Source organism: Delphinus delphis, chromosome 1 (genome assembly GCF_949987515.2).
Source record: "Delphinus delphis chromosome 1, mDelDel1.2, whole genome shotgun sequence".
Taxonomy (NCBI): domain Eukaryota; kingdom Metazoa; phylum Chordata; class Mammalia; order Artiodactyla; family Delphinidae; genus Delphinus; species Delphinus delphis.
The window spans coordinates 66,863,032-66,888,275 of NC_082683.1; the positions used below are offsets into that span (position 1 = coordinate 66,863,032).

General features: G+C 34.5%; 1 protein-coding gene and 1 pseudogene across 1 annotated transcript in view; one reads left to right on the plus strand and one right to left on the minus strand.

Moving 5' to 3' along the window:
- PIGK (phosphatidylinositol glycan anchor biosynthesis class K) overlaps nucleotides 1-25,244 on the minus strand; it is a 137,979-nt gene that overhangs the window by 94,520 nt on the left and 18,215 nt on the right. Inside the window, exons 4-6 of the mRNA XM_060023857.1 lie at nucleotides 4,498-4,633; nucleotides 2,660-2,771; nucleotides 671-767 (exon numbers count right to left, since the gene is read on the minus strand). Coding sequence (XP_059879840.1) covers nucleotides 671-767; nucleotides 2,660-2,771; nucleotides 4,498-4,633 — 345 coding nt within the window. The remainder of the gene's footprint in view (nucleotides 1-670; nucleotides 768-2,659; nucleotides 2,772-4,497; nucleotides 4,634-25,244) is intronic.
- On the plus strand, nucleotides 17,898-18,461 carry LOC132421050 (protein tyrosine phosphatase type IVA 1 pseudogene; annotated as a pseudogene).

Here is a 25,244-nt window from a genome sequence, read left to right on the forward strand (position 1 = left end):
ATCATATTCCCCTCTGTGCCACATGCTCAGAAGGTAAGCAATAAGTATTTATTGAGGGTAATTAATTTAAAAGCAGTTCAATTGCTACTTTAAATTCACTTAAGTTCATATGACAACTTTCAACTAAAAGGGTGCTTATCACGGATTACTAACAATATATCATCCTTAATGTGAGTTGCTACAAATTTTATACTAATCCTAATTTCAGCATCTTTTTTCCAAAGAAGAAATAATGTATTCCTATTACTTGGAGGGCCCAAGATTGTGCAAAAAGAATAAGTACAAGATGAAAAATAAATATATGTTCACAATCCCCCTAAATAATGGGGAACTTGGTTGGTGGGACTCTTATTTTCTCCAAACAGGATGAGCAATAACAAGAGATATGATCTTAACAGGTGAATTTCTTTCCATGCTCTTTAAGAAACCCAAATTTTTCTTCTAAAAAGAATTCAGTTCATACTTCTGTAAAATATAATAAAACTACTGCTGCAATGTACAATTTCTAAAAAAATAATAGTTCAGTTCAATAGAAATAACAAACATAAATCTAGAGTAGAAGAAATGACTTATTAAAATAAGTTTAGATCTCATAAGATTTATAAATCTACTAACCATGGAAAAATTAGGTACTAATCTATCTTATGAAAAGTAGTCATTTGTCAATTACCGTCTTTTTTGCCACATTTGTTCAAAAGCATCTGCAAGTTCTATGTTGGTAATTTCTTCAGAATCTTGAAATTTCAAGAAACCGTTTCCACCATGTCCTTATAGGAAGAGTCAGAAAGATCAAACAGACACTGTTTTTAATGCAAACTGCACACATCCAGATATAAACATTCACTTCATTCATGGCAATATTTTAATATCACTTGTTATTTTATACTCTAAAATAAAAAGTACTGTAAAAACAAATAAATTTAATTTTCTGCTATACCAATTAAAGAGAATAATGATAGACTATGTACAAAATAGTAGATATAACATATATTTAAAAGATTTTCTATCATTCAGTTTTAGAAAAACACATTTATACTTTTTTCACTGGCTCCATTATTATGTCAGAAATGAGTTTCCATAGATAAAAATTTCTCAAATACCAGGCAAACATTTTTGGTGAGAAAGGAGTTGAAGACACTAGCGAGTCCCATGGTAAGCTAGCACTATTCACAGTATATACTTGAAATGCTATATCAATAGGAAGTGTAGTTCTCACCTAAAACTTGATGTTTTCACAATCATCAACCACTGTCTAATGAGAGTTGACCAGAAGATTATGACATTTAGAATGCATGATAGAGCCAGTCTGCCTGGACACAAACACTAGCTTTACTACTTAATGACTGTGTTATTTTAGGCAAGTAACTTAACCTTTCTAGGCCTCAGTTTCCTCAGATGTAAAGTAAGAAATGTATCAGTAAGGTCATCATTAGCGTGTCTATATATGTCCTTTGTGCAGATTTTAAAAAGGTACTTCCCACTGGGTAACAAAGTAGAAAAATCTGTGTGTTTCAGTGCTCCCACTGAATATAAGTAGTCCTGTAAGCTCAAAAGTGGTTAGTGGCTATGCCTTAGGGTGGGTTAAGGGAAGAGGAATATTTCTCTCTCCCATTAGACACAACTTTATAGCAGGGCACACAGCTGAGTAAATGTAAACATATACTAGATCTCAGCTCCCACTCACCACCCGAGCCAGACACTTATATGCAGTGCACAACCCACACAACCATATATGACAGCCCTGAAAATCGGCACCTAAATCTTTAGATTGTTTTGAGGATGAAATGAACTAATATACACAATGATTAAGAATACTGCGTGATGTATAGTAAGCCTCAATAAATATTAGCTATTACCGTTTTTATTATCATATTATCATAATTATCAACCTTCCCGTTCTCTTACACGGGTTGGCAAGCTTTTTCTGTAAAGGGCCATGTGGTAAATGTTTTAGACTTGTGAGCCATATGGTCTCTGTTGCAACTCCTGGACTCTACCACTGTAATGTAAAAGCAGCCACAGACAATACACAAAACAAATGGTTACAACTATGCTCTAATAAAACTTTACTTCCAAAACAGTAGCCCTTCCATGGGCCAGGGTTTGCCAATTCTTTCTTAGATACTGGAATTTCTCCCATACCTGGAGTTATCCTGAAAGAGGATCTACAGACTCAGAAAAAAATGTAAAACCTTTTGTTTAGTACATCAAATAAAGCCAAGCTACAAGACTGTACTTCATCCTATTTGCCACAAAAACTTTAAAATTTCTTGTAAATGTCAGATAAACTAAAATGAAAATTTTTCTGACTTCATTAACTTGCTGGGTTAATTTAGAAAGTTTATAAATTGATTGTATTTTAAAAGCTGTAAATAAATGCAACATGATAAAAGAAGACCACTAATTAGGGGTCACTGTCTTGCTGTATGACATCTAAGAATCATTCTGCACCTATTTTATCATCAGTTGATGAGTAATACACTGTTCTAAAATACCATTTCAAGTTGTTATACATTATGAGAAAAGAGAACTTCATAACAAACTATCAAACTACTTGAACCAAAATAATTTAAGATGTTCAAATTTCTTTCCACACAAATTCCTTTTTGAAAAGAGTTGCAACATATGCTATCATTAAATATCTAAATTATGAAATTACCTGTCATATAAATAAGAATATTACTCCTATCATCAGAAAGAAGACGTTTTGACCGAGGCGTACTAGATGGAATCCTCCCAGTTAATACCCGTAAAAAATTTTCCACGGTTACCTGAAAAATAAGTGAAAAATCAGATGAAATAGAATTGAGGGAAACCTGATAATTGTTTTTTACTTTCAAAAATATTCCTTCTTCTTTCTCTATGTATTACTCAGCATTACCTCTAAACTGAAAATAAAACCTAAAGAGAAATATAACTCAATTAAAATATATTTATTTAAATGTATACCTCAAACTAACTTTGTTTCCATTTTTTAAAAAATACTAAAAACTAACAAATAAAAACTACCTTGGGGAAAAATAGGTTAATTATACATTTAAAAATTCAAATACTATACAAAATATTGCCAAAAACTTAAAGATTATCAGTCTGTCTTCACAGGCAATTCTTTGGGAAGAAACAAAATATAAAAACATAAATAAATTCAACAACATTATAACTATTGCAATTAATATGTGCAACTACTTAGTCAATTCTAGATTAACAGTGAAAAACAGGTCCATAATAAATTATAAAAATAAAACCATAAGTATAGATCCATAAATAATTCCCAAATTATGCATCTTTGATTTTTTAATGCATTTTGTTACTTAAATTTCATTAGGGGTATCTTTAACATGTAAAAAATTCATAACACTGTAAACCAGATTTCCCAACCAGGAATTTCTGGACATCTGGGATTCTTTGAAAGATATTTAAGGTCTTGGGAGTATAATGCTAATTTGAAGTTATACTATACAGATCTAAATTTAAAAAGCAGAAAATCAATCCAGCTTTCTTGTTCGACTTTTCCCTAGATCATGAGTATGTAAGTGTGTGTGTGTGTGTGTGTGTGTGTGTGTGTGTGTGTGTGTGTGTGTGTGTGTAAACTATTTGGTTTACATTTTTCCCAGAAGACAGCAAAATGCTAAGTGTTTTTCTTTAACAGGACTTCTTGTTAGCTAATAAGGAAGGGAAGTATTTGGTCTACATTTTATAATGACTAAATAAACAATTAAAAGTCCAGCATTCATAAACATTTAACTGTTGAACAAACATTTTTGAGTGCCTTCAGAAGGTTACAGGAACTCTCTAGGTGTAAGATACATAAGATACAGGCCATGTTCTCAAGCAGCTTACAGCCTGGGAAAAGATATTCTTTTTAAATTGCTTCAAAACAGGTCTGGGAACATGGGAAATTGTGTCTTACTTTTGGTAAACTTGGTAAAAGGGGAAGGATTATTGAGGAAGACTTCATCAAGGAAGACTTCAAATTTTAAACATACAATTTATTAAATTTAAAATGAAGTTTCAAAGGGAGAAAATATAGTATAATGCCATTTTTCCAAATTTACATTTTTATTTTTAATCATACATGCTAAAAACACTGGAAGCATATTAAAAGTGATTACCTCTAAGTAGGGTTAGTCACTTTAGTATTTTCACACTATACTTACTAAAAATATAAAACTTGAAATTTTAGATCAAATATGAAAAACAAAGAATATACTTACTATAAAAGAATGTTGATACATTAAACATCAATAAAATACTCTAATATAGAAGCCAAGATAAAGTTGTTCTATTCTAGATACACATATGAAATATTCATGCTGTGATAGTTTTATTCATATATTGTTTCCTTAATATGAACTCCAGAAACAGAATTATAGCAAGGTTTCAGTGACAATCATGTACAAAGTTTAAAGAAAAAGAATAAGATTATTTTATTCTACCACTATTTTAAAGCTTAAAAGTGAAAATATTTCAAAACTGTTGCTAAACTAAATAATTTACCTCATAACTTCTATAATCCACTTCCACATCATCTCCATACACATTTAATTCCATATTCTTGTGACTAAACACTGTAGCTGGTTTAGGATTTCTAGGGTTGCATGCCATATCATCTGCAAGCATCAGAACAATGTGACTAGGAAAAAAAATTTTCAGTAAATATAGTGTACTATTTAAATAAAACCAGAAAGGTAAAAACAAATATATTCTATTTATATAATATGGTAATTATCTTCATTCTTTCTTTATTAAAATTAACTCAAAATAATTATTGAGGACATATTTAAAAGAGCTTTAATTATTTTTTTCATATCTTTATGTAGTATAAGTTTTAAAGTCGAGAAATTAGAACAATCTGTCACGAACTTATCCGCAGAACTTGAAATTAACTTACTTAATTTTTTTTCCCAACAGAGTATACTTTATGCCATATAGCAAAAGGAAGCTAAGATGAAGGAGCTACACTGTCCTCCCAAAACATTTTTTTCAATTTTAATAATATTTGAAACTCTCAAGACTTACTGAGTTAAACTATGATATTCCAAAGAAACTACTTTTCAGAATCTCAAATGCTTAAGTATGAAAACATGCAATTCATCAGCAAGTGTAATCACTGTACCACAGGAACACATCTCCAATGCAGTCATTCTTCACTGGCTCCACTCCATCTCCCTGACACCAGCCACCATCATCTCTAGATGATGCTGGACTAGGTGCTGGATTAGCTCCCACCTGGCTTCCCACTTCCACTCTCACCCTCCCATGGTTCATTCCCCTTATAGCCACCAGAGTGACCTTCCTTAAACAAGTCAAATCACTAAACTTTCTCACTTAAAACCGTTCAAGAACTCCCCATTATAATTAGAGGAAAACAGAAATTCCTTACATGGTCTAAAAGGCTCAATGTGGTCTCTGTCTGTCTCTCTAACTTCAGCCCCTAGCATCCATGTTCACGATGTTACTTCCATACTGTTCCAGGAATATGCCAAGCCTTTCCCAATTCAGGGGCTACTGACCAAATTTAGACTTCTCTCCTCCCAAATCTTCATATCATTCAAATCTCAGCTAAGGTACTCTATTTTCACTTCAAGTTTTCTTTCCTATAGGTCATTTACGAATCTGAAATCCCCATCTTCTCCCACTACCCTCTCCCATTAGAATATGAGCATCTCTCTGAGGGCAGGGGCTTTTATCTGTCCTGTTCACCACTGTATCACTCAGGCTTAGTAATACAGCTTGGCATATAGTAGGTATTCAATGAACATTCATTGAGTGAATGAAACATTTTCATTTTTGCTTTTATTTTCTTTGAGAGAAAATTACAAAGTCTCTCTTTAATTAAATGCTTCTCATCTTGATCTTTCCATTAAAACTGGTGAACATGAATCAGGCAATTCTTTATTCTACAATATACTTGAGCTTCCCAAACATAAGGGAAAAATTAATGTGGCATATGTAATTAGTTTGGCAAGAGATAGCAAGAAGAAAATGTTCTGCTGCATATGGTCCAAATACATTAAAGTTCAGAACTGAAACACTGTGATTTTTCTTGAAAATTGGCTAGGTTTCTATTTTGAAAGGGTTCCAACACTGCCACATTCAAAGATCAGATCTTCAGCTGTTACTGATTCATACTCACAGAATGGTGAAAGTTATTCCTCTTAAAATGGAAAATATATCTTCGCATTTTAATAACTTAAAATGATTTATATTGTTATTATCAATCGTATCTTTTCTGTTATAAGCCACTATTAAACAAGAATGAACTGACCTATAAATCTCAATATAAAAATAAAAATATTCCTTTAGGTCATGTTTTTGGTTGAAGGTTAATTTCGTTCCTTGAAATGAAATGATTACTTAATATCTATACAATGTCAATTTCATAAAGAAGTAGTCACTTCAGCTTAAAATTATAAATTCAATCAACACTATAACCTTTGGTTAACATAATCAATATATCATTAAAAAATTCATTATAGGGCTTCCCTGGTGGCGCAGTGGTTGAAGAGTCCTCCTGCCAATGCAGGGGGCACGGGTTCATGCCCCGGTCCGGGAAGATCCCACATGCCACGGAGCGGCTGCGCTCATGAGCCATGGCCGCTGAGCCTGCGCGTCCGGAGCCTGGGCTCCGCAACGGGAGAGGCCACAACAGTGAGAGGCCCGCGTACCACAAAAAAAAATAAATTAAAAAAAAATTCATTATATCTGTAGATAATAAATAAAAAACAGGACAGAAAACAGACTGAATTTTCAAAGGTTTAGAAATTCAACCACATATTCTAATGCACTGTTTCTGAAAGTTCAGAACTCTTTTCTGGAGAAAAAAAACCCTTTCACCTGGCCCAAGCATAAAATTATTTGTAAAATGATACTTAAATATATACATGAAAATAAACTCCTTAGGCTTATATTTCTTACAAAACTAAAAATAAATACAAAATTATAAAGTACTAAAAATTATAAACTACTAAACTAATAATATTCTAAGAACATTAATTCCATTTGAAGGATGATGTTATTTTGCTGAAATTAAATGACTGCTGTTATATTTAACAGGAGAAAGAGGTTAACTTCAGGCCTGGTTCTACACTTCATTTTTTTCTATATTTTGACATCCACACTACTATATAATTTTATGATATAGAATATATCTGTTCACAAAAGTATGTTGCACAAAATGCCATTCATAATTTCCATGCTCTGTTTACTGTTCAGGATAATCAGATCTTACATTTAACTAAGGCTTTTGCCAACAAACACTCTTTGGACACCAGTTATCATGAGATCTAACTTGTTATCTCCTTAAAGTGCCTTTTTCACCTGAATATCAGGTTAACATCACAGCAGTTATTTAAGTCTTCACTGAGTGGGTATTGAAGACACACTACTACATTCCTATAAATAACGATAGCAAGTTGCTTTGTTATCTTATTAAAATTAAGACAAAAATCCCTCAAATATATCCAACTGATAGAAGAATATGATATTCTTACAGTTTGGCAATCCTCTACTACCATGTGTGATGACTCAACTCTCACACTTTACTCAAGGCCCAGCAAAACCTACATCACACAACAAAGCATATGGTATGGCCTTCTCTCAGCACAAAACCAAAAGGTGAGCACTGAAATTGTATAAAGTTCAAACTGGGTTTGAAACAAATACAGTGGTTATTTATATAAGTAGTTTCCACATTGTTTAAATCATACACTCACTCCTGTTAGTTAAAAAAAATGTGAGGACACACATGTATATATATATATCTACTAATTTGTAAGTCATATGTATTTGCTATTTCAAATATATATAATAAATATTAGTGAAGCACAACTTCATTCTTTTATAGATTAAAAAAAAGAAACATAAAGAAACTGCTAAAATTTTCTTCCCTTACCACTATTTGGTGTCTGATCCAATAGAGTACCCTGATCATGCTTAAATAGATTTTAAAGATCATCAAAATGAAAAAGAAATTTTAATACCTCTCAAAAAAGAAGGCATGAAACCCAGTTCTAGAAACATATGTGAGTGGAAAATGGTCTGAAATAAATCCTTTCCCATTATTATGTTTGTCTAACATTGAAGGAACAGGTAAGCCCTGTATCAGGGCTGCTCGGCCATTCTTTACCCTCCTCCCTGAAATTCTTCCTTGGCCCAGTCAGGAACCAGTAACCAATGGGTAAAAAAAAAAAAAAAAAAAAAAAAAAAATTTAAATAGATAATCTTTCACTGCTCTAGACCATTAGAGTATGACGTTTCAAAAAGCATAACTTTTCATTTATAACAGGCTGGTATTACCATAAGAAAAATTTTTCACTAAATGAAATTTAAATAAATTACTGTATTGGTGAAAATGTTTTTAAACCATTCACTTAAAATTGCTATACATTCTTTAACCACGCTACTAATCAGATAATACTACCTTAGAGCATCTTTAGCAACCTACACCAAGCTTATCTTCAATATCATCATCCCAATCTAGAATAGTAGTTGAAATTAAAGCAACTGAGGATTTGAGGATCACAGAGATCTTTGATGCTCTCTTAAATCTCTGAGTTTCTGCTCATAAGTGTTACTTTTTTTTCCTGACATAAATTATTCAGAATGTTCTGTGGGTTACCTCTTCTGCAGCAATCTAATGACTACGGGACCAAGCAAATTCAACAAATTTTGTTATATAATTGTTAGCTTGATGCCAGAGTAATTTACTTTTGGCTTTTCTTCTTCCTTTTCTTCCATGTCTTGAGGAATCGCCAAGTTAACAAATCTCGCCACCAATGCTCTACAAAACTAATCATAACAAATCTGCTAGCCACAGGTGTTGGACCATAAAGACTTTCTGAATTACTTTCAATTTGCCAAATTGTAAATATTTGGCATTGTAAGACTATATGATACCAGGTATTCTGCCCTTATATTATTAGAAATAAAACTCAAAAAACTGCACTGCAGAGACAGGAACTCAACAGCAACAAACATGTTACATAAGGGTTGAGCTAGGTAGCTATAGGCTCATATATGTAAGTCACATGGGGTTTAGTATAATACAATAATAAATAACATTTATTGAGCACTTGGTATATCTCCAGCATTGCACTAATAAAATAAGCACATTACAGGCATTATCTCATACATTATTTCCAAGATACATATTATTATCATACCTGTTTTACAGGTTATGAAACTGAGGCACAAAGAAGTTAAGTAACATGTCCCAGGTCACACAGCTAGTAAGTAGTGGAGTTTGAAGTCAAACCCATTTTGTGTGACATGAACCTTTGCTTTTAGTAATTCTGCATTACCCTGACACTATGTGAACTGGAATTTGAAAGAATTTAATGGTGTGTTTTGTTTTATATTGATAATTTAATCAACTCAGATAATTAAGTTAAATGCATGCACTCATTATTGCTGCTCAATATTTACGGCAAATAACTAACATAAAATAGGCCCTTGAAATTCTAAATGGAACCATCCAGAGACCATAGCAAACTCTTAAATTGAAGAACAGCACTAGGGTATGTAATTTCTCCTTTAAAAGTAGTAAGGTATAACTGAAAAATTTAAATGTCCACTTAAATGCAAAAATCAGAGAACAGAACATCAAAGAGATACAGAGGCTAATGTTCTAGACATTCTCCAATCAATTCTCTAAAGCCCCTGACTCTCTTCTTACAGAAAGGCATTGGGATTACATCCTGCTACTGGCCCTTCTCTCACCAACGTCTTTTCAGCCACCAAGCCTGCCATTTTCACTCTCAGCCATCTGCACCTGAACCTATAGCCTACACCTAAGTCTTGATTGCTCTTATCTCTGCTTCCAAACACTGCCCAATATTAACCACTCTTCCTATAATGGAGGAGGAGGTAAGCAGCAGAGGTGCCCCATCCACTCCTTCCCTTCTCTTATCAGAGCTAAAATTAGTATTGTGTAGACAAGTTTTCCATCTCTTTTTTCCTGTTTTCCATTGCTCACCTTCCCACTAACTATTTAATTCACTGACTTAGTCAAGCACACCAGCTTCAAGGCTTGAAATTCAAATCTGTGCATTATATTAGCCAAACTACAAGTTATTATATTTCTCGAACCTTTTGGATGGCTCACAGAAATGGTCAAAATAACGAATGTTGCTGTGGGGAAGGCACCTCCACTAACCCAATAGTCAAGTCACGGAATTGCCTGCGTCCACCTCTCTGTTCAACCAGCCGTTATGTCCTCTCCATGACCTCCTCCAGCTGGATTTTAGCTTGGACAAACCACTCTCCCTGTCTCACTGTTGGTCCACCACTGGAAAGAATGATTACCATGTGGCTGACAGGGTACTGGTGTTCCAGCCAGGGATCAGGCCTGAGCCTCTGAGGTGGGAGAACAGAATTCAGGACACTGGCCCACCAGAGACCTCTCAGCCCCACATAATATCAACCAGTGAGAGCTCTCCCAGACATCCCTGTCTCAAAGCTAAGACCCAGCTCCACCCAAAGCCAGCAAGCTCCAGAGCTGGACGCCCCATGCCAAACAACTAGCAAGACAGGAACACAAGCCCACCCATTAGCAGAGAGGCTGCCTAAAATCATAATAAGGTCACAGACACCCCAAAAAACACCATTGGACACGGCCCTGCCCACCAGTAAGATAAGATCCAGCCCAACCCACAGGAACACAGGCACCAGTCCCCTCCACCAGGAAGCCTACACAAACCACTGAAACAACCTTAGCCAACGGGGGCAGATGACAAAAACAACAGGAACTACGAACCTGCAGCCTGTGAAAAGGAGACCCCAAACACGGTAAGTTAAACAAAATGAGAAGACAAAGAAATGAGAAGCAGATGCAGGAGCAAGGTAAAAACCCACCAGAGCAAATGACTGAAGAGGAAATAAGCAGTCTACCTGAAAACGAATTCAGAGTAATGATAGTAAAGATGATCCAAAATCTTGGAAATAGAATGGAGAAAATACAAGAAACGTTTAAAAGGACCTAGAAGAACTAGAGAGCTGACAAACAATGATGAACAAAAAAATAAATGAAATTAAAAATTCTCTACAAGGAATCAATAGCAGAATAACTGAGGCAGGAGAACAGAAAAGTGACCTGGAAGATAAAATAGTGGAAATAACTACCGCAGAGCAGAATAAAGAAAAGAGAATGAAAAGAAATGAGGACAGCCTCTGGGACAACATTAAAGGCACCGACATTTGAATTATAGGGGTCCCAGAAGAAGAAGAGCAAAATAAAGGGACTGAGGATATATTTGAAGAGATTATAGTTGAAAACTTCCCTAACATGGGAAAGGAAATAGTCAATCAAGTCCAGGAAGCACAGAGAGTCCCATACAGGATAAATCCAAGGAGAAACCCTCCAAGACACATATTAATTACACTATCAAAAATTCAATACAAAGAAAAAATATTGAAAGCGGCAAGGGAAAAGCAACAAATAATATACAAGGGAATCCCCATAAGGTTATCAGCTGATCTTTCAGCAGAAACTCTGCAAGCCAGAAGGGAGTGGCAGGACATATTTAAAGTGATGAAAGGGAAAATCCTACAAACAAGATTACTCTACCCAGCAAGGTTCTCATTCAGATTTGACGGAGAAATTAAAACCTTTACAGACAAGCAAAAGTTAAGAGAATTTAGCACCGCCAAACCAACTTTATAATAAATGCTAAAGGAACTTCTCTAGGGAGGAAACACAACAGAAGGAAAAGACCTACAAAAACAAACCCAAAACAATCAAGAAAATGGTAACAGGAACATACATATCAATAATTACCTTAAATGTAAATGGATTAAATGCTCCAACCAAAATACACAGACTGGCTGAATGGATACAAAAACAAGACCCATATATATGCTGTCTACAAAAGACCCACTTTAGACCTAGGGACACATACAGACTGAAAGTGAGGGGATGGAAAAAGATACTCCATGCAAATGGAGATCAAAAGAAAGCTGGAGTAGCACTACTCATATCAGACAAAGTAGACTTTAAAATAAAGACTATTATAAGAGACAAAAAAGGACACTACATAATGATCAAGGGATCGATCCAAGAAGAAGATATAACAATTGTAAATATTTATACACCCAACAGAGGAGCACCTCAATACATAAGACAAATGCCAAAAACCATAAAAGTGGAAATCGACAGTAACACAGAAATAACATGGGACTTTAATACCCCATTTTCACCAATGGACATATCATCCAAAATGAAAATCAATAAGGAAACACAAGCTTTAAATGACACATTAAACAAGATGGAAAACTACAGGCCAATATCACTGATGAACATAGATGCAAATATCCTCAACAAAATACTAGCAAACAGAACCCAACAGCACATTAAAAGGATCATACACCATGATCAAGTGGGGTTCACGCCAGGAACACAAGGATTCTTCAATATACACAAATCAATCAATGTGATACACCGTATTAACAAACTGAAGCATAAAAACCACATGATAATCTCAATAAATGCAGAAAAAGCTTTTGACAAAATTCGACACCCATTTATTATAAAAACTCTCCAGAAAATGGGCATAGAGGGAACCTACCTCAACATAATAAAGGCCATATATGACAAACCCACAGCCAACATGGTTCTCAATGGCGAAAAACCGAAACCATTTCCTCTAAGATCAGGAACAAGACAAGGTTACCCACTCTCACCACTATTATTCAACACGGTTTTGGAAGTTTTAGGCACAGCAATCAGGGAAGAAAAAGAAATAAAAGGAATCAAATTGGAAAAGAAGTATGCTGTCACTGTTTGCAGATGACATGATACTATACATAGAGACTCCTAAAGATGCTACCAGAAAACTACTAGAGCTAATCAAGAATTTGGTAAAGTAGCATGATACAAAATTAATGTACAGAAATCTCTTGCATTCCGATACACTATGAAAAATCTGAAAGAGAAATTAAGGAAAACTCCCATCTACCACTGCAACAAAAAGAATAAAATACCTAGGAATATACCTACCTAAGGAGACAAAAGACCTGTATGCAGAAAACTATAAGACACTGATGAAAGAAATTAAAGATGATACAAACAGATGGAGAGATATACCATGTTCTTGGATTGGAAGAATCAACATTGTGAAAATGATTATACTACCCAAAGCAATCTACAGTTTCAATGCAATCCCTATCAAACTACCAATGGTATTTTTAACAGAACTAGAACAAAAAGTTTCACAATTTGTATGGAAACACAAAAGACCCCATATAGCCAAAGCAATCTTCAGAATGAAAAACGGAGCTGGAGGAATCAGGTTCCCTGACTTCAGACTATACTACAAAGCTAAAGTAATCAAGACAGTATGGTGCTGGCACAAAAACAGAAATATAGATCAATGGTACAGGATAGAAAACCCAGAGATAAACACACGCACATATGGACACCTTATTTTTGATAAAGGAGGCAAGAATATACAATGGAGAAAAGACAGCCTCTTCAATAAGTGGTGCTGGGAAAACTGGACAGCTACATGTAAAAGAATGAAATTAGAACACTCCCTAACACCATACACAAAAATAAACTCAAAATGGATTAAAGACCTAAATGTAAGACCAGACACTATAACACTCTTAGAGGAAAACATAGGCAGAACACTCTATTACATAAATCAGAGCAAGATCCTTTTTGACCCACCTCCTAGAGAAATGGAAATCAAACCAAAAATAAACAAATGGGACCTAATGAAACTTAAAAACTTTTACACAGCAAAGGAAACCATAAACAATACGAAAAGACAATCCTCAGAATGGGAGAAAATATTTGCAAACAAAGCAACTGACAAAGGATTAATCTCCAAAATTTACAAGCAGCTCATGCAGCTCAATATCAAAAAAACAAACAACTCAATTCAAAAATGGGCAGAAGACCTAAACAGACATTTCTCCAAAGGAGATATACAGATCGCCAACAAACACATGAAAGAATGCTCAACATCACTAATCATTAGAGAAATGCAAATCAAAACTACAATGAGGGGCTTCCCTGGTGGCGCAGTGGTTAAGAGTCCGCCTGCCGATGCAGGGGACACGGGTTCGTGCCCCAGTCCGGGAAGATCCCATGTGCCGTGGAGCGGTTAGACCCGTGAGCCATGGCCACTGAGCCTGCGCATCTGGAGCCTGTGCTCCGCAATGGGAGAGGCCACAACAGTGAGAGGCCCGCGTACCGCAAAAAAAAAAAAAAAAAAACCTACAATGAGGTATCACCTCACACCTGTCAGAATGGCCATCATCAAAAAATCTACAAACAATAAATGCTGGAGAGGGTGTGTGGAGAAAAGGGAACCGTCTTGCAATGATGGTGGAATGTAACTTGATACAGCCACTATGGAGAACAGTATGGAGGTTCCTTAAAAAACTAAAAATAGAACTACCATATGACCCAGCAATCCCACCACTGGGCATATACCCTAAGAAAACCATAATTCAAAAAGAGTCATTACCACAGTGTTCATTGTAGCTCTATTTACAATAGCCAGGACATGGAAGCAACCTAAGTGTCCATCGACAGACGAATGGATAAAGAAGATGTGGCACATATATACAATGGAACATTACTCAGCCATAAAAAGAAACGAATTGAGTTATTTGTAGTGAGGTGCGTGGACCTGGAGACTGTCATACAGAGTGAAGTAAGTTAGAAAGAGAAAAACAAATACCGTATGCTAATACATATATCTGGAATCTAAAAAAAAAAAAAAAACTGGTTTTGAAGAACCTAGGGGCAGGACAGGACAGGAATAAAGATGCAGACGTAGAGAATGACTTGAGGACACAAGGAGGGGGAAGAGTAAGCTGGAATGAAGTGAGAGAGTAGCACTGACATATATACACTACCAAATGTAAAATAGATAGCTAGTGGGAAGCAGTCACATAGCACAGGGAGATCAGTTCAGTGTTTTGTGACCACCTAGAGGGGTGGGATAGGGAGGGTGGGAGGGAGACGCAAGAGGGAGGGGCTATGGGGATATATGTATACATATAGCTGATTCACTCTGTTATATAGCAGAAACTAACACAACATTGTAAAGCAATTATACTCCAATAAAGATGTTAATTTAAAAAAAGGAAGAAAGAAAATAAGATCTAGATAGGGGAAAATAACTGGCAAAATATTTTTAAAAGGCATATATATAGGAAATTGGGGGTAGATGGTGTTCCAATTTTTAAAAGAGAAAACTAAAAGGCTTTTTTTACAAATTTTTTAAATTGGCATATTTGAAAAGGTGTACTAATATTACTATTCTAATAACAATAACGATGAGTTAGTAATAAGGAAAAGCTAAAAAATTGCTTGTACTCAAAAGTTTCCATTTTGGTTTCCTAGTGAATGGTTAAATTCAGTGTAAAATGTGCATAATAATAAGACTGGCATGACCCAAAGGTGCATTTATTGGGGTCCACTAAATTTGTTTTTTTATTCTAGCTGTAATAGCATTAGATGCTAGTGGTTTCCTGGAAAAACAGTCATCAATATTAGATAAAACTTTCTTACCTTACCATTCCCTCTAGAAATTATTTGTCTATTTTTATCAGAGGAATGTGTGATAAATAAATAAAGCATAATATTAAGCTTTGTGCAATAAATGACATACTAATGAAACAGAAATAACCTGAGTAGAGTGTTATGAAGCAGTTTGTAAAATTTAAAGTACTGGATCAAATGCAGTTAATTCGAAGAACAATTAAAGGTATTGAGCTCTGTATTTAGTTGTTCAGAAAAAATAACATTTTAAATTCACTGGCAACATTCAGTTAATAAAGTTAATAAAAGAAAAAAAAAGAATATTGCATCCACTGATCTAGTATAACCTACTTTTGTCAAAAGACACAGGATACAATTGGATATATTGTATACAATCCATCATAATGGAAATCAATATATGCAATCTTTCTCATATTCTCATGTTTAACAAAAATTTTACTTTTGTTATTTTTCCAGTAATGGTCTGTACTGACCTAATCAGTCTCCCCAACTCATCTACTTTTATGACAAGTATCTTGGAATCTTGCTTAACATCAGTAGATTTTAGCAGTCTATATGTAACCTCACTAGGATGCTACAAAGTTTCCTAGGACTTGACCACAATGCCTGAACTGCACATTTTGCGTGCAAAATATATGCAAACATCATTAATAAGCCTTCTCTGGTACATTTCTATTCTCAATTAGCAAGTAAATGAAAAGGTCCTCTTAATTTCTCTGGGCACTAAGAAAGATATTCTTAAGAATTAAGTTCAGATATTCTTTTCTTTAAGAAGACTTGGATGGCTATGCTTCTGAGGTATCACTTTTATCAGTTTTTTAAAATCTATTTGGCAAAGAATAAAATACAGAGACACAACATGGATAGTGAAGAGTATTTTACTACCACTTCTGTTCTTCAATTCGATCAAAAAGTCAACTAGGACAAAAATCAAAGAGGAAAAATATAAATGGAGACTATGACAGACAAAAGGATAATTAACTGGAAGATAATAATAAATCTCAATTTAATATATTTCAACAATTTTTAAAGCATTATAATGGTGTTAACTGACATAAATTTGATTTAACCATTCCATATTAAATTGTACACTTACTATTTTACCCAAGTTATCAACTTTGGAGTTCATATTTCAATAAGATTATAAAAACATAAGATTAGAAGCTATGGAAAAATGGAAACAAGGTAAGATGACAAGATGATGGAAACAAATATTTGTTGAGTTTACTGTGTGACAGGCATTGTGCTGCAGTCTTTTCCGATACTTAATTCTCACTAAATCACAACAATCCCGTGAAGACTATTATTGTCTCCATTCTAAAGATAAGGAAATTCAGCGAGGGCAGATCACTTGCCCAAAGCTGCATGACTAGTAAGCAGAAGAGATGAGATTTGATTTCAAAGTCCACACACTTTCCACCCATTACTACATTCTTTGGCAGAATGGAATACATTGCCTTTCACTCCACTTTCACTCCCAAATAGTGAGCAGAGCCAAAAGAAAATCTGTAATAATTTCTATACTCGCATCAACAAATATTAAGGGGACATCACCTTCCTCATAAAAATCCCATTTCAGTATTTCCATTGTTCATGACTCAATGAAATTTATCCTTTAAACTTCATTACAAATATTTTTAAAACTTTAAATATGCAAATCATTTAATTTTAGAGCTACAGATTTTAAGTCTGTTTTCACCTTTAAAAAAACTGAAAAATATTCCCAAAGTCTTCTTTTAATAATGATAAAATCAGACAAAGAATGCTTGGGGAATGGAACGTTCTGATTTCAACTATTTTTCAAAACCCAATACCTGCCTGCTGCCTGTCAACACCTGCACTGTCTCCACCCTGCAACCGACCACCACGGAGCCCCGCCCTGCGCTGCAACCGCAGCTGCCTGTGTCGCTGCCACTTTGGTACCCACTGCATGATTAGGCCACAGTTTTCAATGAGTAAACATAATCCTTTCTGTCATCACACATTTACGGAGTTTCTGAAGGTCAGTGAAGATTACTGCCAAGCACAGCATGACCTTTATGAGGACATAAGAGCTGTAGAAATTCATTACCACCTCCATCAAGAAGCCGCATAAGAGCAGTTACCTGGACACAAAAGTGTTGAACTGAAATCCACAGAGCATTTTCCAGTTCTGACCTAGACAGGGTGAGCCTCAAAACACTTCCTCTCTGTTGCTCAGTATTACAGGATTGAAGACTTTCTTCTTCTTAGGAGGTTCATCTCATTCCCCATTATTCCCAACTTCATACTCAAAGCACTGAGAATTTAAAGTGGAATAAGCTGAAGTTTCTTTACATCATTTCTGTATTCAATTTGTTTAATTCTTTCATAGCCCTAATGAGTATTTTTTGACTAAATTAACATGTCTTGCATGAACTGCCCAACTCCCACTGAAGGCACATACAAAAACATTTTTCTTATTATACACAATCCAACCAAAGAGACCTTGAACAAAGCTATTGAGAAACTTAAGAAATATGGATTACCACAATAGTAAGAGTATGTGAAGCAATGTACGACGACACTGCTCTTATGGAAAAAGAAGGCATCCATGTTCTTGACTGGCCTTTTCATGAAGGTGCACCACCATCCAACCTTATTGTTGATGGCTAGTTACGTCTTGTGAAATCAAGTTTTATGAAGAACCTGGTTACTATACTGCTGTTCACCGTGTTGCAAGCCTTGGAACAGCTCCACTGCTTGTTGCCCTAGCATTAATAGATGGCAGAATGAAACAGGAAGATGCAGTACAGGTCAGAAAACAAAAGCAGCATGGAGATTTTAACATCAAGCAACTTTTGTACTTAGAGAAGTATCATTCTCAAATGTGTTTGTGCTGCAAAGACTTCAATGGTCAATAAAACTGAGGTGTCTGATGCTGTTGTTTTGGAAGTAGAACTTCAAACAGGACCTAATTTGTTGCACATATTAGCCAAGAAGTTGGCTCAGTGAACAAGTCTAATGAAGCTTTTACAAGAGTATTGAAAAGCAATTTTACCAGTTTACCTGCTTGACAGAACTTCTATGTTTAGGTTACGATCAACGTATTTGGACACTTAGCAAAAGATTCTTGCTGTTCAGCATTTCAAATTTGTTTATCATTTGTTCCAATTCCTGAACTCATGCAGTACTGAGTTATAAGTCTTTAAATCTATTCCCATGCCAGAATCTTTTCAATGCATAAGAAATTTAGGAAGATTAGGTACCAACATATCCAGTGTAACACTTGTATGTTTTTTATTATCATATAGAACTAAAACCCTAGGAACTAAGAATACTCTAGATCTTATGTGGTTTACTGCTTCAGTCATTTCTTACATTGAAAGCAGGGCCTATATAGTTATTTCCTTGCTCACTTTACATTTACATTTGCCCACATTCATACCAGTATACATCAGGTTTGCATAACCATTGATTTTTGTTAAATTTTTTACCAAGTCATATGGTGTTATTTAATATCTTTCCATAAATATCATTTGTGCTGTTATGGAAAATCTACATTTTGAAAAGCTACGTTGTATATAGAAGTATATCTTTAACATCTCCAAGCAAAAAAGCTTTACAATTATTTTAATGTTTGCACTTTTGTGTTCCACTTAACAGGAAGAGCCTAAAAAGGAACAGGAGAGGCCTATTAAATATTTCTAGTAAGATACTGCCTTTACCTTGTATAGAATATGTAGAATATGCTCTTTAATTTAGTAAATATTTTTTAAAGATAAAGATGTTTTTTATTGTAGCTAATTCTTAGTCATAAAATATTTGAAATTCTTGTTATTTTTCCATACCTACTGGAAGTTGTTTACCAGCTATTATTTTTGTTTGAAATGTGCTTTTATTTCTTCTCTTCCCAACCTCCCTTTTAAAAAAAAGAAGTGGGGATGTCCCTGGTGGCGCAGGGGTTAAGAGTCTGCCTGCCAATGCAGGGGACAAGGGTTCAATCTCTGGTCTGGGAAGATCCCACATGCCACGGAGCAACTAAGCCCATGTGCCACAAATACTGAGCCTGCGCTCTGGAGCCCGCGAGCCACAACTACTGAGCCCGTGCTCTGCAACAAGAGAAGCCACCACAATGAGAAGCCCAAGCACTGCAACGAAGAGTAGTCCCTGCTTGCCCCAACTAGATAACTCCTGTGCACAGCAGTGAAGAACCAACGCAGCCAAAAATAAATAAATAAATCATTTTTTTTTAAAGTGGGTTTCTGCTAGTGAACTGAGCAGACATCTAATTTTTCTATGCGTTTTGAGCTGTGTAACTCAATACTTGGATACTTGATAGTTTATTATGAAACTGATCAAATGGTGATGTATATTAATGTTAGTTTGACCACATACTTATATCGTCTTGTAATATGTAGTTATAGTTCTATGAGACAAATAATTTGTCAGTGTTCACCAGTTTGTAAAAACCTAGTGCGAGAGCTAAACATCTAAATAAATAATGAAATGGAAAGAAAAAAAAAGACAATATCTAAACTACTTTCTTGTATAAGTATAATCAATCTACTAAATAAAAATCTTTATCCGTATATCAAAGCTAACTTTTGAATATCTATTATTAAATATAACAAAATAGATAGAAAAAGTACAGAATATTAAGTTAGCTTTTACTTGTCGAGAATAAATCTGAAAATATATTTGTAGAACAAGCTCCCTAATATGATTTTATTTGATTGTCCTTTGCTTCCAGTATGGTAGAAAAAAACTGACAGTTTAGGTAAATTAATTTCTGATTAATATGGGTTTTACTTTCTGAAATAACATATCTGAATTTCATGATTTGAAGCCTTGGAGATGGATATAATTAAATATAAGTTAATGGGTAGGTATAAGGATTTAATGTCAGGGTACCTTTTACTGAATTGAGTAATCTCCCACTCATGCTCAGGTCAAATTCTTAGAAATCATTAATATAAAACTCTGTGAAATAACTTTTCTACAAAGAAATCAAATTATGTTCACAAATGTTAATTTCACTTATCCTTTTAACATCCCTGAGTCAGATATAACATGACAGAGAATTACAACATTGTTTGTATCAATTCTCCACTAGAAGTTCTCAGAAATTTCTTAGAAATACTTATTATTACCACTTTCCATGTTGAAATGTCAAGTTGAGTCTGACTTATTTTGAGGTCACTCCCACTGTCACCAGCCAAGCACTTAGGTTTTTCATGGAAGTTATAGTTCACTCCTCTACCCTTTTCTCTTCCTTGTATCCCCACATCAGTTGAAATTACAAAAATTGGCAAGTGTATTCTAAACACCATATGCTCTCAATACATATTTTGTTGGTTGGAAAAGGGAAGGAGGAAGAAGGAAAGGAGAAAAGAAAGAAGAAAGGAAAAGAAGTAAATTAAATTAGTGTGTATCCCACCCCCACCAACTGTCTTTCTTCCTTCGTATTTCTCAGACCAACCTAGCACCTACCCAAAGTTATATGACATCAAACGTATCAGGCTCCTTTTATTGGTTCCCCAATACAGTTGTTCCTGGGTATCTGCAGGGGGTTGGTTCCAGGAATCCCTATGAACATCCACAGATGTTCTAGTTCTTTATATAAAATGACTTGGTATTTGCATGTTAACCTACACAGCAATATCCTCCCTGTGCCTTAAATCATCTCTAGATTATTTACAATAATATCTCATTGTGGTTTCCTTTGCATTTCCCTGATGCTTAATGATGTTAAGCACCTTTTCATGTACTTATTGGCCAGCCGTATGTCTTCTTTGGAAAATGTCTATTCAGATCCTCTGCTCATTTTTGATTGGATTGTTTGGTTTTTTGCTATTGAGTTTACGAGTTCTTTATATATTTTGATCACTAACCCCTTATCAGACATATGATTTGCAAATATTTTCTCCTATTCAGTAGACTGCCTTTTCATTTTGTGGATGGTTTCCTTTTGTACAGAAGCTTTTTAGTTTGATGTAGTCCCACTTGCTGATTTTTGCCTTTGTTGCCTTTGGTTTTGACGTCAAAACCAAAAAATCATCACCAAGACCAACATCAAACAGCTTACTGCCAGTGTTTTCCTCTAGGAGTTTTATGGTTTCAGGTCTTACGTTCAAGTCTTTAATCCATTTTAAGTTTATTTTTATATATGGTGTGAGAAAATGTTCTAATTTCAATCTTTTACATGTAGCTGTTTAGTTTTCCCAACACCATTTATTGAAGAGACTGTCCTTTCCCCATTGTATATTTTTAGCTCCTCTGTCGTAAACTAACTGATCATATATATGTGGATTTATTTCTGGGCTCTCTATTCCGTTCCATTGGTCTATGCATCTGTTTTTATGCAATACTATACTGCTTTGATTATTATGGCTTTTTAATATAGTTTGAAATCAGAGCGTGTGATGCCCCCAGCTTTTTTCTTCTTTCTCAAGACTGCTTTGGCTATTTGGGGTCTTTTGTGGTTTTATACAAACTTTAGGGTTGTTTTTTCCGTTTCTGTGAAAAATCCCATTGGAATTTTGATATGGATTACACCCGGTAGTACAGACACTTGGGTAGTACACACTGCTTTAGGTAGTACAGACATTTTAACAGTATTAATTCTTACACAGACTATCTTTCCACTTATTTGTGTATTCTTCAGTTTCTTTCATTAATGTCTTATAGTTTTCAGCATACAGGTCTTTTACCTCCTTGGTTAAATTTATTCCTAAGTATTTTATTGTTCTTGATGGAACTGTTTTCTTAATTTCTCTTTCTGATAGTTCATTATTAGTAGAGGCATAAGAGATTTTCATATATTGATTTTGTATCCTGCAATTTTACTGATTTTGTTTATTAGTTCTAACAATTTTTTGGTGGAGTCTCTTCAGTGTCTTCTATACATAATAGTATGTCATCAGCAAATAGAGACAGTTTAAGAGCTTGAACTCTTAAACATTATGCTAAATGCCTCCAATCTAACTTGTGATTTATTTGCATTTACAACACAATCCTTGGAAGCCACTGAATCTTAAATTGGTTTATAATTGATTTTAAAATAATCATTCAGCAAGACTATTTAACAAGGCCATCACAAATACTTAGGAAATCAAGTTATTGCACATTCTGACATAAAAACTTGACATAAGACGCCAACAGGTGCACTCTATTGGAGGGCCAATGTGAAAATAAAAATAATTTTCTGAGTTATTTTCAAACTAAAATAGATGGACAGCTCTAAAGAAAGCTTATCATAGGAGAAAGCTCTGAAGACAAGCTACTGTAATTTTGGTAAGGTTATTAGATTACTATTTACAATAGTAAATCCAGTATACTGAGTTATCCTGCAAACATCAACGTCCTAAGATGTATCAACAGTTATACTTATTTTTAATTAATTGCTTTCATTTATCCTTTTTCTTCAATATTTCACTTATTTCTACTGATGAATTGGGCAACACAATATAATATAATCATTATACAAGGATTCTAGCATTAGGTCTGCCACCACACAGTTGTTGACCTTAAACGTCACTTTACCTCTCAGGAACACATTTTTCTCATGTGTAAAATAAAGGATTTCCCCGGACTACTAATTTTGAGGTCTTTAAAGACAACTTTTATCCCCAAATTTTCAAATATGAAAAACTTTTGAAGAATAAAAATTTATGGTACAAAGATTTTAAAGAAAGAAAACTGTCATTTAGATTTTATGGCTACCAAAAGAGAATTTACAGTCAAATTATTAAAATTAATAAGAGTTCAGTGAGTTGCTAGAACAATACACAAAAACCAACTGCATGTGCATCAGAAGTAAGAAAATGTATTTTTAAAAGGTACCACTTATAGTTTCAACCAAAAAAATATGACAACTAAAAATTCTACCAAAAACTAAAAATTAAAAATTATAAAGCTTGGACTTCCCTGGTGGTGCAGTGGTTAAGAATCCACCTGCCAATGCAGGGGACACGGGTTCGAGCCCTGGTCTGGGAAGATCCCACATGCCGCGGAGCAACGAAGCCCATGTGCCACAATTACTGAGCCTGTGCTCTAGAGCCCGCAAGCCACAACTACTGGGCCTGCATGCCACAACTACTGAAGCCTGCGTGCCTACAGCCCGTGCTCCATGACAAGAGAAGCGCCACCCCAATGAGAAGCCCACACACCGCAACAAAGAGTAGCCCCTGCTCGCCGCAACTAGAGAAAGCCTGCACGTAGCAAGGAAAACCCAATGCAGCCAAAAATAAATAAATAAATTTATTTTTTAAAAAAAGCCAATATGTTTTAAAAAACAAAAACAAAATTATAAAGCTTAGTTGAAAGATGTTAAACACATAATTAAATGTACATATACCTTATTCATAAATTGAATTATAAAATTGAATGATAAAATACCATAAAGAAGCCCATCCTCTCTAAATTAATCTAAAACTCACTGCAATGCAAATAAAAATCTCAAAAGGATTTTAAGAACTTGACAAGCTGATTGTAAACTTAATATGGAAGAACAAGACCCAAGACAATTCAAAAGAAGACCAAAGTCAAGGAAATCAAATTCCCAGATATGAAGATAGTGTCAGGAATGAAGACGTTGTGGTATTGATGAAAAATAAGCATCTCTCACTTCTTCAACAGCCCAAAACCCTTCTATCTATTTACAAATTAATAAAGAAATTTCCCCTTTGTTCCATAAAACCCTTAATGGTCTCCTTAGTCTTCAATATGGATCTTATTATCTAAACATAAAAGAATGATAGCACTGGCCAACATGCTCCTTTTAGCATTGTCACTATTCTCCTCCTCAGAGCACATTTCAGCTTCTTAACTATTCTAAACATTTACCTATTCAAGATATTATGCACTTCACCAAGAATATCACGTGGAGTGGCAGACAGATCAGCTGCCAACGTGAGAGTAAAATGACAGACTGCTCAGAATACGTATCTATATTCAAACACTATCATTTGTAGTTTTACAAAGTATATGAGAAAAAAAAAAAACTGTTGGGAAATGACAGAAGACAAGAAGCAGAACACTCAAAGGCATGAGTTAATATTATCTTGACAATAACTATGATAATATATCACAAATTATTTACAAAGCATATTTATTACTATTCAGTTCTTTTGTTCACAAAAAAGGAGGTGAAATCATAAAATAAAAACAGTAATAAAGTTTTAACTATATATTTAATTATTGAGAAAATTTTATAAATTAACTGTAATGGTTTAAAAAATATCATTCAGTAACCTCCATGTACAGGGTACTCTGCAAAGTTCTACATAGTGACACAAAGGAAAGAAAGCTATATGGGTAGGAAAGGACAGCACAGAGGATATTCTAAGTGTTCTAAGTGGGATGAATGGTTAAAAAAAAATAGAAATAACAGTGAATAAATATTATGTAGTAAACATCATAACAAATCAACAAATGAACATAGTAACTTGTAATTAACAAAGCAGTAAAGACTGAACACTGGTTGAAATTTTTGGATTTTTTAGAGAAACAACAGTCACTGCAGGTTCTTAATTGTGGGAGTTAAAAGATAAAAGCAGTGTCTGAGAAAGATAATTCTGACAGCTGTGTGTAGGATGGGCTGGAGGGGGAAAGAGACTAGAGACAGGGAATAAACAGCTACAAAGCTGCTGAAGTACAGAAGCATGAAGTACATGAAGCATGAAATCATGAAGACTTAGAAAATAGTAAAAACTATGGAAAAAATAGGAAAATGGGAAGGTGCTCCTTATATTATTCAATTAATATGAAT